Here is an 18,019-nt window from a genome sequence, read left to right as displayed (position 1 = left end):
CATCTTCATTTCTAAACAAAGGAATGGGTCAACTGACAGTGACCCCCATACTACAGAAATCATGATTCCTCAAACAACATGATTTTGCAGTGTACCTGTGACTGGTACCAGGTCGCAGAAAATCAACTTGGTTAGGTTTATGCAGGAAATCTACCTGGTTAGGTTGTCCCCCTGCTCAAAATAATGCAGTGAAGGTGCCATTTCCAATGGACAAAACATGGCGGAGAGCCCTCTTATTACAACTTCCTGCCCCTCAAACATCCCGCGTCCTCCACTGGTGCTGGGTTAGTAATCTTTATTTCTGTTTACTGCTGTTTGCACCATCTGCAGACATGCTAAACTGCATTAGGTTTCACTGGTACTTAGTGTATGCAATGACGATCTAATCTAATAAAATGACTGTGCTTACTGTAGGTGGTAGGAACACTGGTGAGTGAAATGTAGTTACCCAAAAAGCAAAATTCCCTTGGCAGACTTCTGTTTCTGAGTGTGCAGCTGAGTAAAGGCGCAGTAGGATGGGGCTGAAAGCGTGTGTGCTTAGCTGACTGTCACTGAATGATTAAGGGTAAGAAATATAGTGCGCTGCTGCTGGCACTGCATGGTGGGAGAGTGGAACTAAGGAGGGTGGTGGTTAAGGCGCTTAATGTGGTCCGGCTCAGTCGGTATCCAGAAGCCTTCCTCGGAGCCGCACTCCTTTACCTGCATGTTTCTGCGCTTTATTGTGTGTTACAGAAAGGGTCTTAATAAGCTTCTTTATCTAATTTTTGGTTAAGCTGCGCTGGACGACTGGCCTGCTTACAATCCTCCTCAGTCATGAGACATTAGCATAAAATAAAAAAGGCAACCTTCTGTGTATAAACACAGTTGAGGGGGGTGTTGTGCTGCAGTTCTCATGAGAGCGGAGATGTGGAGCTGTCCTTTAATCTGACTAAGTCAGGTTGACTCCAGACAGAGCTGCCCTGTTTCCTACAGATGGATGCTGTCTTCTCCAGCCAGACTTTGTTTATAACCACAGATGACACTGACAGGTCAGAGTGGAGAAGTTTGACTGTGTGCACTGTTGCTCCGAGCTCGGTTCTCCTGCCCTGTCAAACTGCTGCCAAAGTGTTTAGATTTCATCTGTATAGTATATTTTCATAAATATTTATAGAGGATATGTTTTGCAATATATGAACATAATGCAGCATCTATCAGCGGCATCACTGAAGAGGAAAGTCTACCATATGGCGGTGGCTTTTACCGCGATAGTGCCCGACAGTGCCACGAGTGAGAGTACTATTATTAGCACAGGTCACCCTAATGGAGCTGAGCCCCTCTGCTTGGCAGTGCCTTCCTCTGTGCAATGAACTTCAAAGGATCACAAGAATAAGGTTAAAAAATTCAGTGGCTGCCTTAAAATCAGTTTGAAATCCTGAGTGAGAATGAGGCCAGTGTGAATGTGACGGTGTAGCAGGTAGTAACATCCTCCTCTATACATGCAAGCGTTTCCAGAGCTGCAGCCGGGCTTGAGAAGAGGCCATCAGCCGCCTCATACTCGGCATTTACCGTTTCTCTTTTACCCTTTTCAGTGGTGAAAAACTATGAGACCTTTGTGTTGACATTTGTTATCCCGGTGCTATCATGTGCTATCTAATTGGATGAAGAGGTGGATTGTGGGGCAGCCTCTGGCAGGAAGAGGAGGAAGATACTTTCCTGAAGCGAAGTCGTGATCTACCTCTGCCTCAACCTGTTTAGGTGTTTTGGCATCAGCAGGTCTGTGCCTCTGTATGATCGCTGATGAACATCTGTTTATCTAATGAAGCACAAAGCCCCTTCATATTAACCAGCATGTATGAGCGCGCATGTGAAGGCTCTCTGTGTAAATTATGCTTGGAGATACAAACTTAAAATTGCTCTAAAAATGAGAAAAACATTTACATTTATTTCTCCAGTAATTTTACACAGATGTGCGATATGGATTTCTTTTTCAGCCATGCTGATAATGACCTGCTTCTTGAATACAGGTAAGATAACAGATAATTTTCACAATTCTATCATTTAAAAAAAAGTTTATACCTTGTACTTTATGAACACCTGAGGGTAAAAAAATGGCTCAGATTCAGATATTTTGAGCAAAGATGGACTATTTACATATTCCACTGGACTTATTGTGTTAAAACTCAGACTTGTGCAACATCTGCTGCACTTCTGTCCGTCCTGGGAGAGGATCCCTCCTCTGTGGACCTCCCTTGAGGTTTCCTAAAGCCCACCATGGCAATGTGATTGTGAGTTTGGGCTATATAAATAACAATGTATTTGATTTGATTTGATTCCTGCCTCCTCTCAGAACACTTCCCCGCAAATTGCAATCATTTCTTCTTCTCCTTCTTCTTCTGTGGTAGTTGACAGACTGTAAAAACCCACTTGAAAGGTGCACACTGCCACCCATCCATGTGTGGATGCTGCACGTGTTAAACCAATGAGAGCGTCTCTATTTGTCGCCTAGAATTGACAAATACCGATAATTATCTGATGGAAACAGTTTCCCAGTATTGGTAAACAGGTGTATAATGTCTGCCGTGTCTCAAGTAATCCTGGTGGTGTCATAGTGAGACCAAGAGTGAGACCAAAAAGACCAAACCAAGCATGGAGGTCAAAAAACGTGAGCATTCACTCGGCTGGGGAACCACAAGATGCTCCTGAGTCACAGTGTTTCTAGAGCATGACCCACAAAAGGGACTAAAACTCTCCGTCTCTGCTGCTTCATTTTTGACCATCCTGCTTTTACCCCAACCCCTCTAAGAAATATATTTCTGGACCGTGCTTTTATCTACTTTTGAGAAACATTCCTAAAGGGTCTGGACAAAGAGCTCTTTTCCTTTTAAAGAGTACTCAAGGGGTTCAATATCACACTCCCATGAAGTTGGTGAAGGATGGTTGAAAATTGTGATTTCAATGACATTTCAGTGGAACTCCCCATGACTATTATAACTTTATATATGGAAATGAGTTCCTCCTTAACATTCATGTATCCTGTGTTTATTATCATTACTTCACACCACCAGCTGCCCAGCAACCAGCCTTCTCTTGCTTGCTCCTGTTTTCCTTTCTATTTAATCAAGAGTAAGTGCCTTGCTTAAGGGCACCTTGACGCAGGTTTTAAATGGAGGGTAGAGAAACACACGGCCACATACACCTCCCAGATGTTTTCCGATGATACAGATGTTACAATGGTAAAACTATAATAACTATCATCACTAAATGTTTATTGTTAATTCAATGTTAGCTTATTTTCTTTTTACTGTAAACAAACGAGGAAATGTTTTAGAATCATTTCTTAAGCAAATGTAAAATAAGCATCATTATATATAAATGAATTAGGAGATAACAGCATGTTTAAATAAACAAACAAATATATAACACTGGAATACATTAATTAATAGATCATTAATAACTGACTGTTTAATAGTCACCACAAATATATATATGGGATATAACTGTAAAATATGTTTGAGTGTGAATATATAAATATACTCAAATAAATATAACATTTATACATTTAATGTGCATTCATTTGGGATTTACTCATTTGACTTGACAATAACATAAAATATGTATTTATTAGATTATGTATGCATTTATTTGATTATTAATTCATTAAGCATTAAGTTGTGCAGTTATTCATTCAGTTATTTATTTCAGTTATTTATTAAACAATTAGTCAAATATTCATATAATTGAATATTAATTTGCATATACATTTTTGCTCTTAACACCTTCCATATATAACAACCATCCAAATAATTTATAAGTGAATTACACATAATTAATTTACAAAGTATTACAAACATCAGCTACAACTTTACAATAGGAAATTGCTTAATTTATGGTTTATGAAGCAGAATTTCTGGTAGTGCAAGAAATTTCAAATGTATTAATGATGGTTGATATGAAGCGTTACCAGACTAACCTTTCAGGCTCTTTCCCTCCAAGCTGGGTAAGAACACCGTCATCAGACTCCCCGTGGAAATGAAAGCAGCTGTCTCTCTTTTTGTCCCTGTGATTACACCTTGATTTGACATCAGGTACCAGAGCTGCACTGAGGGCAGCAGGGGGCCACTGCAGCCGGCTGAGTAGTAAGTGGTCTTGTGTGCAAACTGAAAAGCTACAAATGGCCTTTATTAGCTCGCCCTGACCTTCACATCTCACATCTCAACTGATGGATCAAGCCGGCGAACTTGGAAAATGAAGATGGGAAAAAAAACTAATGCAAATCAAAAACATTAACTGTTTGTCCCAGGAGGCATGAATAGAAAGAACAGGCTGATTGCTGAGAATGGGTCGGGAACATCAGAATGCTCTTACCTAAGACGAATTATCGCAGCTATATTCCACAGGAACATTAGCCTGCTATGATGGATATTTTCAGTAAGAGGAAGAGGAAGCCAAGTTGATCAGAAAAGCTCTCTCTGCAGTCCCCCTCTGAGGTCACCACACAGGCATAATTACACAGCGCCTCACAGTGCTCGTCTGTGGCCGGTGTGCAAACACTGCCATCTATTGTTGGACAATGAGAACGTGCCTGCTGCTGGAGCTTCACAGTCCAGCTCCAGCAGGCGTGACGGGCCCACACAGTTCAGCAGTAGGTGTGCACTCCAAACAGCAGCAATCACATTCGATGGTCAGTTTTCAGTGCTCCTGTGTTCTCACTAACTGCTGCAGCTCTAAAAGACCAACACAACTTACAGCAAGAGCCCTTCTGATCCAACTTCAGTTTAAACTCATATTATTAGTGTTTTATTCCCTTTTTTATTATGGCTGGTGAAGTGATATGTGTTTGTGGTTCACTACATCTTCAGCCTTAAAGGAAATGTTCACCCAAAAAGGAAAATTCAGTCATTGTCTCCTCAGCTCCACACGGATGGAAACTTGGGTGAAGTTTCATAGTCCACTGAATGTTTCTTCTTTACAGCGTAACAATGTTGCAGCATTGACAACATTGCAAACAAGCAGATGAGGACTTTAAATGTCAAAAAGAAATCTAACAATCGAGAAAAGTATAAAATGGCTTTATTCAGCTGGTCCAAGACCCTGGAAGCCCCGGAACCTCTTTTTCTATGTACTCTGTGCATTCTGTCATTTCCTGTTTTCATGTTTTGGAGTACTGGCATGAGACTAGCGTCACCCGATGTTAAGGAGGCTTATTGTATCTCGCACAAGCACAGGTCGTACATGCTACTGTGGAGTTGGCAGCATGTCGAAGCGTTGTGTTCAATGCAACTTTTCTGCTGAGCGGGTCGGCGACAGAGCAGTCAGATAAAGACAGTTGGCTGTTGGTTTGAGTCTGGGCGGTGTGTGGGGGCCTTAAAGCATTAGCTGGCAGCCCATCTGAAATGTGTGCACAAGCTCAGCTGCAGGTAGATGGTGCAAAAAAAAAAACAAGTCCCCATCTACTTCAGTTTTATAAGAGAATTCTGCAACACTGTTTTGCTGCGAAGCCCAAAAAATGTTTTGTAGACTACAAGACTTCACAAGACTTTCCATTGGCATAGAGGTGAGTAGATAGTGACTGGTATTCTTTTTTCAAGGTGAACTTTGAGTTTAAAGAAATAGTCTTAAAGTTTCCTAGACTTCGAGTCAAGTCCAAAAATATTCTTCTGCTTGTAGAAGTACCTTTGGTCAAAGTCTAAGTGTGATACTTCAGATCTGACTGACTCTTGGGTAAGAACTCAAAACATGTCTGCCTGAAATACTCCCACTCAAGCGCTTAATCAGCCAATGACAGGCCTCCAAAATGTCATGCCATGGCTGCATCAAATCAGTAATCACAGCTTCATTCACATCCTGTCCTGACTGGACCCATCATGCATTATGTTACATGCTTCAATATACTGAAGCAGTCAAATGGAAATCTTACATAAGATCATTTCTGCTTCATCTTGTGTGGGTACTGTTGTGGAGAGGCCTCGGAGAGTCTGCACTCAGCTGCTTCTGCTATTATTCTTACAATCAAGAACACGCAGCATTAATGAAATGCCTAACAGTGCTTTCTCACAGCAAATATTTTGACATATCATGAAAGTCAAGGCACAGGTACATTTAATTACATTAGTAATGCTGCCTCCACTTAGGTGAGCCAGTCCCTGGGTCCTGGTACTGTGCCTGTTGGCTCAGTAGAATAGCTTACTGGATTGCTATGACAAGTCAGAATGTCAGCTGTGAAAAAGGTCTATTGTTAGGACCTGTAGTGTGAACACACTGTATACTAAAAACCTGCTGACAAAGAGCATGTAGAATAGAAAAGCTTTTATTTTGAAGTAAACCAGGATTACACAAGAATTTGATAAAAGGGGCACAATGTAGTTTTGGAGAAGAAATTCAAACTCAGAAGTTTAACATTTTTAATATTAATGATATTAATAATACAAACTCAGAAATATCTATTTTTTTCAAGAACTGACTAAACAAGCTGTTCTCAGGGGAAAATAAGGTCTCCAGAACAGTTTAAAACTAGAAAGCTGGCAGGGTCCGCCACATATAAACAAAGTAAACCAAAATGAAAGTGTGTTGTCCTTTATATTGTGAACATAGGTAGAGAGGAAATGTGATTCTGTTTCATCTAGCATGTTTTAATACACTGAAGATGCAAAAAATGCAAACGACCACAGGAAGACTTTTCATCTGTTTTCACTGTTCATCTGTTGGTCGGTTTGTCAGCAGGACTTCCAAGAAACTACTAAAGATAATTATTTCTCTACATGTAATCAAATGTACATCTTTGTAATCCTTTTAACCTTTATGCCTACTTTCAATACAAATATTTTAAAGGGGCTCGATGCAATAATTTGTTGCAATATACATGTATTAATCATTTTTTTTATTGGACGTATTTGAGCCGATTATGCCTTGACGTCTCTCTCAGTTGCCCATAGAAGCCTGCGGTTAATTTGCATAAGTTGTTTAATTCTGCTGGACTGTGGATTTCTATTTGAAAGACTCTGGTTCATTTCACATGACCAGTTTCCAGCACAACACAAAAGTGCCACAGAGCCCCTTTATTCATAAGTCAATGTTTATGACCAGTTTTATTAAAAGAACATTTCGTGGCAGTTTTGCAGTGGATATCACTTGGTAATGTAAAGTGCAGGTGAGCTCTGAGAGTTCTGCTAACTTAAAACCCACAATGCACAAAGTTTGTTTGGAAAAACAATTTATTTATACACATATATTGAATGAAAGAGCATTTCATGATACAGGACGACAGATAAGTGACGAGGGTAACGTTCTGAGCATCATAAATATGGTTCTGACAGTCAGCGTCCCCGTCTTTGTGCATCACAGTTCGAGGATGAATCGTTCGACCTTCATCATGTACGCTGGCTTCAGGTAGCGCTGCAGCTCACTTTTCTTCAGCCACAGCAAAGAAGGGTTTGGGGCTGCGGAGCGCCCGCTGTCTGACAGAATGGCTTTGAAGAAGAACACCTTTATTCCGACCGAGTTCTCAGTCTGCAACGCTTTGGGCAGTTTGTACTTGTACACTCCACAGGGGGCGTTGCTGAGGAAAGTCGCCTTGAAACCAGCTGCTGAGGGGAAGGGAACGTGGTGCGAGTTAGTTCATCTGGAGACAAAAGGTGAGCTAAAGTGCAGATGTTCCTAAAATTTAATGTGGTCGTACTGTCGCCTAATTAAGTGTGGCATTACCCCAATGCTCTGTTTCTCATTCTCTGCTGTGACAACAACACACTTTTCTCAATTAAGTTCTAATCCAGTCTTGTGTCATCTAAATCACATGCTCCCTGTTGGCTCAACATGCAGGCTGAGGCAGCACGGCGACCATGTTAGAGATTCAATTCCCACCGAGTCCAGCGATATTAAAAATGGATTGACTCCTGCTACTGTAAGACACTTTAAATAAAACCCTCTTCCATCTGACACGCGTTAATGTCAAGTGGAAGGTCTAATGGGGAGTGATTGATGGAGTTGGCACATTAATAGTTCATGAGCAGTGTTGTGAAACAGTTTAAGATAGTCAGTCACTGGCTTTTTATTCAGAGAGCTTAAAGGCTTGATTTCCATCGGATGCAGAGAGAAAAAAAAAAGAGGAGAGACGGTTAACAGCTAATGTAAAATTTCTTGTGCGAGGGATCATTATCAAATCACTGGAACATTTGTTCCATGTTTTGCCAGCCGTGACTCCAGAGTGTCTTCCTGTCATTATCTTACTCTTGAAGGCTAATCCACAGCGGACACCAGCGGAGGTCTAAGTGGGTACGACAACTACTCCTGCAACTACTAGGGGAATATGATCGGTAAAGCACTGCGTATATAAACGAATCGTTGCTTGGAGGCTTGCGAATGATCCGACCCTCTTGTTGTCGTTAATATGGATGATTGTACTGAAATACCACACAGCTATTTTAGATAAGATCGCATTAAACTTAAATGATCCAGAGGATAAAAGTGGGTCATTGCAGCAAAAGAGATAAGAGTGTAGATAGAGCCATAATGCAGCAAATGGAGCATGTTGACAATAATAGCCTTGAACAGCACCTTATATTCTGTCTTAAGCTACGATTCTGAGGTTAATTAAAATACATACAAACTATTTTCTCATGCCTTCCTCGCATTTCAATACACTCCTTTTTATTTACGGTTATATTTTTTTCCCAAAAGAGATAACTGGGTAAAGAACAGAAGTCTCCTGCTGATGAAAATAATAAAAAAAAAATCAGTGCACTGATAACAGAGACATGTGACAGTTTTTGCAACAAGACATTTCAAAATAATACACTGACATAAATAAGAGTTTGCATTTTCTGTCTGTCTGTTTGAAGAATCCATAAGAGCATCATCTCTCTTATTATCTAACCAAAGGTGCACCTTTATAATTCAGAGATGTCGTGTTTTGCTATAATTTACAGTTACATGGAAATCTGTGTACTTTGGAGTGACTTGTTTTCAGGACATCACATGATTTCAGGACATCTGCTGATTGCAGATTTTAGGAAATAAGATTTTAAAGGAGACATTTTATGTTCATTTTCAGGTTCACAACTTTATTTTGGGTTGCTACTGGAACCGGTTTGCTTTCTTTAGTGCTCAAAAAACTCCTCAGCTGTCTCATACTGCCCAGTGCTGCAGCACAGTATTCTCCCTCTGAATGGAACGCTCTGTTTTAGCGCCCGTCTCTTTCAGGCTCTCCTCCTGAATACCCAGTCTGCTCAGATTGGTCAGTTCACACACACCTGAGCCAGCACTAATAACAACAACAGAGTAGCTGTTCTAAATCAATTCTTACGCACCCAACGAGCCACTAGGCATAAATGATGCAAATGTGTGATGTAGTGTGATGTAACAAAGTTGCAGAATTAAAGGCGGGACTACTGACAAGACATTTCAGGTGCAGTGATTTCTGTAGGAGAGACTGTGATCTTTTTACTTTCAAGATATATTACATATATAACACACTGAAGAAAATGGAAAGAAAATAATTATATATTTAAAAAGAACTGAAATACACAACTGCTCAAAAGTTTGGGGTCACTTTGACGTGTCTTTATTCATGGTCGTATCCGTGCATTCTTTGGGGGGGGCGTGTGTGTCCCAATATTGAGAAAATGGCAATCTGTCCCCCCAATATACAGTAGAAATTGTGTTAAATTTGCACTCTTTTATAAACCCTGTCAACAGATCTGTCTCATTATTTTTTATTTATTTTCAATTTATTTCCGTTTTTAAGGAAAACACAAGTGTGTGAACCCCCCCTCTCAATTGTAAACTTGGTTGCGCCCATCTCTATTTGATTTAGCAGTTGTTGTTGTTGTTGTTGTTCAAGAGAAAAGGTGGGATGACATGGAAGTTAGCACGAAGTGGAGAAAGCAAGACCAACAGCCGTTTTTTTTCAGACAGTAAGTGACTAGATAACGTAAGTAACTTAAATAGGTAACGTTAGCTTAGTAGATTAAAGCAATGAGCCCCGAGAGGCGCGTCGTGCCTTAGCTGTTCTAAAATCACTGAGAGCAGTGGCCAGGCAGGGACATGCTCTGGGGATACAGATGATCAGGTGAGAAATTTGAATGAGAACTTAAACAGCGGGGCAGCTGTAGCTCAGCGGGCAGGTCGACTAGTCGAGCAGGTCGACTAGTGATCGGAAGGTCACTGGTTCAAATCCCAGCTCCGGGCAGGGCTGAGCTGCATGTCGAAGTGTCCTTGAGTGAGACACTGAACCCCACATTGCTCATCAGTGAGGGCCCTGCGATGAGCTGGCGACTTATCCAGGGAGCACCCTGCCCTCGCCCTGAGACAAGGCTGGGATTGGCTCCAGCCGCAACACTCCGCAACCCCATGTAAAGGGATAAGCGGTTCGGACAATGACATGACATGACAACTTAAACAGCTTGATAACATTAGTTTTAACCTCGGCCAAAAAAAAAAAATTCAGGGGAAGGGCTCTCAATTGGACCCCCCCAATATCTATAGCATGGTTACGCCCTTGTCTTTATATTATTATTATTATTATTATTATTATTATTATTATTATTATTATTATTTCTACTCAAAGAAAGACACAATTATATTCCATTAAAAAAACAGTAAAATTGATCAGAAATGGGGGAGCCCATTGTGTTAGCTAATCCATGTCTATCATGTTTAAAGGTAACATTAATAAGAAAAGCTGATTTTGAGTCTCATTTCCAACTCCTCAAATACTGACACTTTGGGATTGTAGGACGGGTCGACCAGCATCCATACCCCCAGCATCAAAACTCAACTGTTCTTTCAAATAGGACCTTTAAAGGCTGATGAAGAAAGCAAGAACATTGGCCTTCCTTCGGTCAGTCGAGTATCTGAAGCATCAGCATTTGTGGGTTGGAGGACATCACCCATTTTGCAACACCAGACCACACCCTGTGGACAGCAGTTCATTGGAGCCAACTTAATCCTACAATGACCAACAGCACAGCTCCAAACTATCCATTAAGAGTGAGCTGGTTTTCTGTCCTAAATGAAGTGGCCAGTGCAGTCACCGGACCTCAGCCATGCTGATTGTTGCAAATGGACGATTCTTTGACGAAAACTTGAAGGGCAAAATTATTATTTCTAGTAAAAAAGATCTGTTTTTTTCTACCCTTGTCTTTATCAAAGTTTCTATTTATTTTGCAACTAATTTGATGGATTCAAACTGGAATTAATTGTCTTATTTTTTGAGTGACCACAATATTTTGACCGTCCGTGTATTTTAGAGTTGTGAAGGTCACTCCTGCTGAGGATGTAATATCTAAATAACTCTGGGATTAAATACTGTTTACCGACCGATATCAGTCATACGATATTGGCCGATCACAGATGTATCGATAACAGCTTGTGTGTTGTCTGATATGCGCTGATTTGGGGCAATTAATAATAATTTCATTTTAACTGAAGTTTACAGTTTCATTGCTTTTATGTCATTTTGGATAATAAGGTTTATTTCTAAACTGTAAAGTATCACGCTGCCATTCCACATCTTTGCCACACGTGTTTCATAAATACATTTGAGGGATCTTTGCAAAAAAGAAATGGAAGGAAGGAAGAAAGGAAGGATATCTGCACAAAATATCAGCAGCTTCATTTACACATGACTTCTATCAACATTTTAAAAGTCATGTTGGTGTTACCTGGCAGGGAGGCGAGGGCTCTCTCAGCCGTCTGCCGCAGCGTTTCTCCCTGCTGCCACTGAGTCTGAGGCAGCAGCCACAGCTTCTGCCCGCCGACCTCCTGCTCGGCCAGAAGGAGCAGCGAGTTGGCCAGGCAGCGCTCCGGTGAGGTCAGCTCCTTATCTACATCAGCTAAACATGAGACAGGACCATCAGACGCTTCACAACAGCTATGTCTCTCTGTGTGACTGTCGAGCAAAAACCACAAAAACACTGGAAATGTCACGGGGAACAAAATGCAAATTGGGAGTGCTGGAGCGAGAAGATTTTCTGAATGTCAAAAAAATAATTTAAGTGTCTTTCCTTTCTGGTAATTTTCTTCAAACCAAGATGTACGTCATGCCTTCAGATTATCTTTTTTTTTTCATTCTGTCTCATTTGATTAATGACTGGAGCAAGTCAAAAGGCTGAACACTCTAATGTATTTTATCAGGCACACTTATAATATTTGAGAATACTTTCATACAGTGTAGATTCTTCTGTCCTTATTCAAACATTTTATCCATTTCACATACTGACCATTGACCCTCAGCGCTGGCTGGAAGCTCTTCAGCTTCTGCTCCCAGGAGTCTTCCAGGTCCTGAGCCAACACGATGTCCTGGTCCCTGTGGCCATCCTCTTCGTCCGAGTCGTAGTCGTCTGCCTGCTTGCGACTCATTTTCTCAGCATCCTCCAGCAGCCGCAGCTCGTGGTCTGACAGCAAGCTTCTCTCCTGCTCCATCTGAAATCAAGCCACAGCGTGTCACCGATCAAACTCCAGGACTTCTTCTTACTGACTATGGAAATTGCTGCTGTGTGTCATCTAAACAAATTGACTGTGATCCACCTCATTACACCCTGTGGCTTGACATGATTCATACTGTATATGCCCTTTATATTTTGTTTAAGAACCTCATCTACCACTATTCATACACACCGTCAATCTCTGGTAATAACAAAGAAGCAATTCAAGTGACCAAGTGTTTGAGTTAAGCCTCCGACTATGATGCTTGTAAACGGGTGAAAATAAAATGTCATTACAATAAACGTCATCGCAATATGATGAGCTGATTACTGTTCTGTTTTTGTAATCATTTGTTTTAAATCTCAGTTTGAGACTGACTGAAGAAACTTTTGTCGTTCACTCAGGAAACAGCCTTGACATGTTTCCATGTCTCCTTTCAGAAATAGATACTATCAAAATAAAAATGAATCAGATTGATGCCTGCACAGTGTTAGTTGATGTTGTATACAGTCTGTCAAGCAGACAAATTACATGACAATGGCAGAACTTATTGCAATACATGGCAGTCTCTATAAACGGAACATACTGTCCAGACATCTTAGTTGGATTGCTCACAGTGTGTCAGATTAAAGAGCCTCGCTACATAATCTTAAAACCACATTTTACAGCTGTAGTTATGACACATAAACACATTTCCAGTAGTTACACTTGATTCTGTGTGACACTTGACCTGATTTATATTTACCACTGCATATGTTTACATCATTGTCACACAATATATTGTTTATAATTGTAAATAAAATTGGTGTCTCCATAGATTTTAGATAAGTAAGCCATAAGTCGTTAGAGCGCTTCATCTGTCAACCTCTCCTTATTTACCATTGCAGAGTGTGAGATGAAACTGATATCCAAGAGAAAATGAGGGGTAGTTTGCCTCATATAGTAACTAAACCCCGTTTTGCCACTCTCTGCATCACTGTTCACACAGTCTTTAGTACTGAACAAACGCACCTGGTGCAACAACTGTTTGAACCGCTCCTCTATGGGGCTGCAGTCTGCTGTAATGACCGGAAGCCTCTGCAGACACACCGCTGCCATCAAAGTCCACGGAGAACTCGCTCTGTCCGTCACATCTTTGGTCTGCAGAACTGCCCGACGAACTGAAGTGCTGGAAAACGGACGGGTCACCGTGTTCCCGACCGCTGTCCTGCTAAAACTAGACAGAAACTGTAAGACAGACCGACTCGCCATCCTTCTACAGGGCGCAGCCATCTTCTCCTGTTGCATTCACTGTATCTGCACAAAAATAATGACGGCGGTAACTACTCATGAAACAGCCTGGAAGTGTGATTTTTTTCAACCATGTTGTTCCTTAGGTTGCAACAAAATAGAAGATAAAAACATTTTTATTCTTCCATGTAAATTTTATGGCAGATTTGTTGTTGTTTGAGGGCTAGAAGGGAGAGTTCGCTTTGAGTTTTTTCAATTTACGAGAGTTTGCTAAGTCCTTGAAGGCAGCATGTTTCTAGTTGTACCCACAATTCTGTGCAGGAAACAGAACGGTCCATTCAGACAAAAGTGGGGGAGGTGTTGTTAATCGCTTTATAATATATAGATAGATTTCATTGTTACAGTACATAAATATACTCTGATGTAATCCAAATTAATATCGATACAACTTTTTAACCTCTACAAGTGAAGTTTGTATTTGCACCTGTAAAAACAATGTTGTTATGAGCTCGGCACCCCTCAAAATAACAAAATTTTACTGGTGTGGTCTGGATTTCCAGCTCCTTCAATGTCACGTTTGTTGTGTGTCCAATAGCTAACTGTTTGATATCGAAATAGTTTTATTTTAACACATGAGACATGTATAAATTAAATTGTATATTAGTTAGTTCTGTGACTAACGCATGTCGGCAGCTGGCTGTTTCCCTAAATGCAAATGGGAGCGCTCTGTAAGTGTTTCGTGGGTCTGCTTTACTAGCATCCTACTTAGCTAACGGCTAACGTTAGTTCTGATCGGGTCAGCCTGCTTCATGCAGAGTGTTATGTTGTGACTGTACATAACTACCTGATAACATAACCTAACGTTGTTTCTCTGAAAATAACGATGATGTTGATGATATTTTGTTTGCACAGATGTGGAAGCAGTGTGCTGCAGCGAACATTATGTACCAGTGCTGTCAGACTTCAGGAGACAGCAGCATCCAGTTCAGAGTCTGAGAAAACCTCCAGAGGCTTCAGGTCAGACAACGCCACACATTCATATGTACACGTCTGTCCACTGACTAGAGCATTCTGAAGTATTTCTGGCATTTGCCTTTAATTTATTTGTATGCTCACTAAATTTAAACACAAGTCATTACAGTACAAATAATGTTGATGAGAAATTAACCCTAGTTTAAATCCCTCAGCCATTTTCCTCCGCTGCCTGGTCAGGACAGTCCACTGAGATGGGGAGGAAAGAAGTTTGAGGAGTTACCAATCCTTCACATTAAAGCCACATACAATAAGTAAGTGGTATCTGCAAGTAAAGCTGTCAATAAATCCTAATTTGTCAGCATTTTGGAAATTGAAACCTGTGTCTATGAGGATATATGAGTCAATATGAGACCATAATTCACTTAGATAATTTTATTTTCCTTATAATTTAGGTTGGGTCAGTGGTGCCTAGTGGGAAACGTGGAGTGCAAACAAAACTGAAATGATAGCTTCTTTGAATTCATAGATGTTTCTGCTTGTTTCGATGTTTCAAAATGCAGCAAAAAACTGGGATTTTATCTTGCTCTCCTTCAGTTTTATGAAAACCACAAGTTGTGTGCTTCCAGATGGACACAGTGAAAAACAAAACAAGTTTTCTCCCGTAACAACTCGGAAAAGGGTCTGTAGTCCTCATTAGACGATGCATGGAAAAGTATTTATCAGTGTTGTTAGTGTGCTGCTGGAGAGCAGATTGTAATTTCTATCTATCACTTCAAGTGCAAACAGCTGCAAGTAATCAAAAAGGAAATTAACATTTCATTTTGTAGGTGGTTATTAATAATCTTGTGGAATGCAGAGGGTGCCGAGTTGAGCGGAAAGTGATTTGTAGGAAAGGACTCCTGAACAACAAGAAGCTGTTGGAAGTAAAGCAGACAACTTCACAACATTTTAGAATAGTCATTAGCTGCAGGCAGACCAGCTACGGTGATCATATAATGTTTAATCAGTGTGACTGCGTGTGAATAAAGATTTGTTCCCATCAGCTGTAAGTGAGTGAACCTATAAACTGTCCATCCTGTCCCAGCACACACATCCAGCTGACAGACAGCGCGGGACAGTCGTTGGTGAGGACATCCTGTGGAACAGAAGGCTTCAAGAATATCAAGAAGTCGACGCCCATCGCTGCTCAGACTGCAGGCATCTCTGCTGCAGCAGTAAGTCCTACACCTGTGGCTTAATGTGAGAGATCAGGTTCAGGGTTTACTCTCTAATACCCTCACCCTGTTATCCAAGCAGGACTGGCATTTGTTTAAAATAAATGAATATTAGTGAAGGTCACATCCTGCTTCAACACAGTGTAACCTCACTGATTTCTGAATGTTAAATGTTTGTTTTAAGTAAGCTGCCCTCTCGAAGGACTGTGACAGAGTGCAGCAGTTGGTGTTAAGTGCTCATTTAGACTTTTTATTAGCCTGATTTATGAAGACTGCTGGCTAACAGGGGTAAGGTCACATTGATTCGCAGTAAACACACTGAAGGAATTAACCGTTTTTTCAAGGTGACGCCGTAATTTTAGAATTATTTGAGCCTCTGATCAGCTGTTTATAGATGAATGAAAATACTGTAAGTTTAATCTTTATTATTATTATTATTATTATTATTATTATTTAATACCAGATTTAGCTCTAGAACTGTACCATTTGAAAAAAATATGTAATTTTGGTCAACCTGTATTTCAAGTTATTCTTTTCCTCAGAAAAGTCGTACTTCATTATCTATTGAGCTATGTGTTTTCTCAATTAACCAATCAATAGTTTAGGCTTTAAAATCAAGATGTTGGGTGACTCCAAGACTAAAAGATAATCAGTTTCCTGTCACATTAGAAAGAGCAAATCCTCACAACTACAAAGCTATAACAAGCCTAACTTGCGTTAATCGACTAATCGTTTTAGCTTTACAACTCATCACAGTTCACATTAAGTCGCTGGTAAAACCTGTAAATGCAGACGTGTCAGAGTATGTCAGCTACTGTGGCCAGTAGTCAAAGGTTGTTCCTGTTCTGTATATGAGTTCTGTTAATGTGACTGAACTTTGATTTTTACATTATTTAAAGGTGATGACTTAATAGTGTTCATGAAGTGCAGTGGAGTTAACTGACAAAATATTAAGTAATGTTAACAATTTATGGTTACATCAGTTTAACTTCGTGGTTTGACAATCCTCACAACATGTAGCCACAGAAACTATGTGTGGCTGTTTTGACCTTTAACCTCCAATCTCCTGTGTTTGTTCCTCCGAACAGAAAGCCACAGCAAAGGGAGTGACGTTCATCCGTGTTGTGGTCAAAGGTATCGGTCCTGGCCGTCTGGTGAGTGCAAGAAGAAAACGTTTCCATTGTGCATCATCGCTTTGTCATTCCATTTTCATTTATCTGTAGCCTTCCCCCCAAATAGTCTTAAATTATAGTAAATCTCACAGTTTAACCATCACTAATGTTGTTGCTGTGGCAACTAGATATTTTCCATAGCTCATCCTTTCATTTCTTTTTTATCATTTAATGTAATTTTCTAGTCTATTAAATGTTAAAGATAGAATACAATGCACATTGCACTTTCCAAGTGTTCTGAGTCACGATGCTTGTTTTGTTTGACAAACGGCAGATTGAAGGAACAAAACCACATTTGAATAACTGGAACCTTGTCATTTTTGCTCAGTGATAAATGTCTTGAGGCAAAATGTGACATTTTCTGCCTCCAGTCAACTGACTGACTGTTTTTATGGTTATTGCATGAGCAGAAGTGGACTCATATTTCAAAGTTACAGTCAAGCATTTAAATGTTTAGAAATTATGGGCCCAACAGGAAATAAAGATGAAAACACGGTTTGCATTGTGTACTGCTGACGCTGCTCTGTGTCTGTAACAGTGGCAGTGCACATCAGACAGGCCTGTCTGCATGAGGAAATTAATTTCAGTCTTTTTATAATGAGGATCATTTAAGGAGCCTCAGACATGTTGATCTGTTCCCATTAACTTTGTTAATGAATGAATGTGTTTTTCTCTGTCGTGCAGTCTGCAATCAAAGGCGTGACGATGGGAGGCCTGGAGGTGGTATCCATCACTGACAACACCCCCGTGCCACACAATGGATGCCGCCCACGTAAAGCCAGAAGAATATGACCTCTGCGTACCAGAATGCAACGCAACAGGAGGAAGCTCTTGTGTTGTAATATGTTAATAAAGTGTTTCATTGTACCTTACACAGTTGATTTGTGGAAATAATTGCAGTTATTGTTATTAATGAGCAGAGAACAGGTGTTTGAGTCCTCTGCTGCCACTTAGGACACGTGAATAAATCTTCAGTATGACTGCAGGCGCTCTGATGTTCATTAGATGGCTGATGTTTGTAGAAACAGG

General features: G+C 40.4%; 2 protein-coding genes across 3 annotated transcripts; one reads left to right on the top strand and one right to left on the bottom strand.

The window, feature by feature from the left end:
* Window positions 1-7,172: 7,172 nt before the first annotated feature.
* Window positions 7,173-13,704, bottom strand: mrpl46 (mitochondrial ribosomal protein L46). Of its 2 annotated transcripts, none has more exons than XM_037094936.1 (4): window positions 13,411-13,704; window positions 12,195-12,396; window positions 11,637-11,807; window positions 7,173-7,562 (listed from the first exon to the last, which is right to left on the bottom strand). In XM_037094936.1, the coding sequence occupies exons 1-4, from the start codon at window positions 13,684-13,686 to the stop codon at window positions 7,315-7,317; spliced, it is 897 nt and encodes a 298-aa protein (XP_036950831.1). In that variant the 5' UTR covers window positions 13,687-13,704; the 3' UTR covers window positions 7,173-7,314. The 2 variants fall into 2 exon arrangements, with proteins under 2 accessions (XP_036950831.1, XP_036950832.1); XM_037094937.1 differs by having other exon boundaries at window positions 7,173-7,559.
* A 335-nt stretch (window positions 13,705-14,039) lies between these two features.
* On the top strand, window positions 14,040-17,869 carry mrps11 (mitochondrial ribosomal protein S11). The gene is made up of 6 exons (XM_037094938.1): window positions 14,040-14,357; window positions 14,542-14,646; window positions 14,817-14,915; window positions 15,689-15,818; window positions 16,907-16,972; window positions 17,675-17,869. Exons 1-6 carry the CDS (start codon window positions 14,269-14,271, stop codon window positions 17,780-17,782), a joined length of 597 nt encoding a protein of 198 aa, XP_036950833.1. The 5' UTR covers window positions 14,040-14,268; the 3' UTR covers window positions 17,783-17,869.
* The last annotated feature ends 150 nt before the right edge of the window (window positions 17,870-18,019 follow it).

This window comes from Acanthopagrus latus, chromosome 4 (genome assembly GCF_904848185.1).
Source record: "Acanthopagrus latus isolate v.2019 chromosome 4, fAcaLat1.1, whole genome shotgun sequence".
Classification (NCBI taxonomy): Eukaryota; Metazoa; Chordata; class Actinopteri; order Spariformes; family Sparidae; genus Acanthopagrus; species Acanthopagrus latus.
Note: the sequence above shows the minus strand (reverse complement) of the source record. Positions and strands in the feature narration are given on the sequence as shown.

Bases quoted from the DNA above. Each gene is read 5' to 3' on its own strand.
- mrps11 (XM_037094938.1), top strand. From the start codon at position 14,269: ATGTATAAATTAAATTGTATATTAGTTAGTTCTGTGACTAACGCATGT. The intron at 14,647-14,816 runs GTCAGACAACGC...TAAATCCCTCAG, and splicing joins AAAACCTCCAGAGGCTTCAG to CCATTTTCCTCCGCTGCCTG. The intron at 15,819-16,906 runs GTAAGTCCTACA...TCCTCCGAACAG, and splicing joins CAGGCATCTCTGCTGCAGCA to AAAGCCACAGCAAAGGGAGT.
- mrpl46 (XM_037094936.1), bottom strand. From the start codon at position 13,686: ATGCAACAGGAGAAGATGGCTGCGCCCTGTAGAAGGATGGCGAGTCGG. The intron at 12,397-13,410 runs GTGCGTTTGTTC...GCTTGATTTCAG, and splicing joins TCAAACAGTTGTTGCACCAG to ATGGAGCAGGAGAGAAGCTT. The intron at 11,808-12,194 runs GTCAGTATGTGA...TCTCATGTTTAG, and splicing joins GCCAGCGCTGAGGGTCAATG to CTGATGTAGATAAGGAGCTG.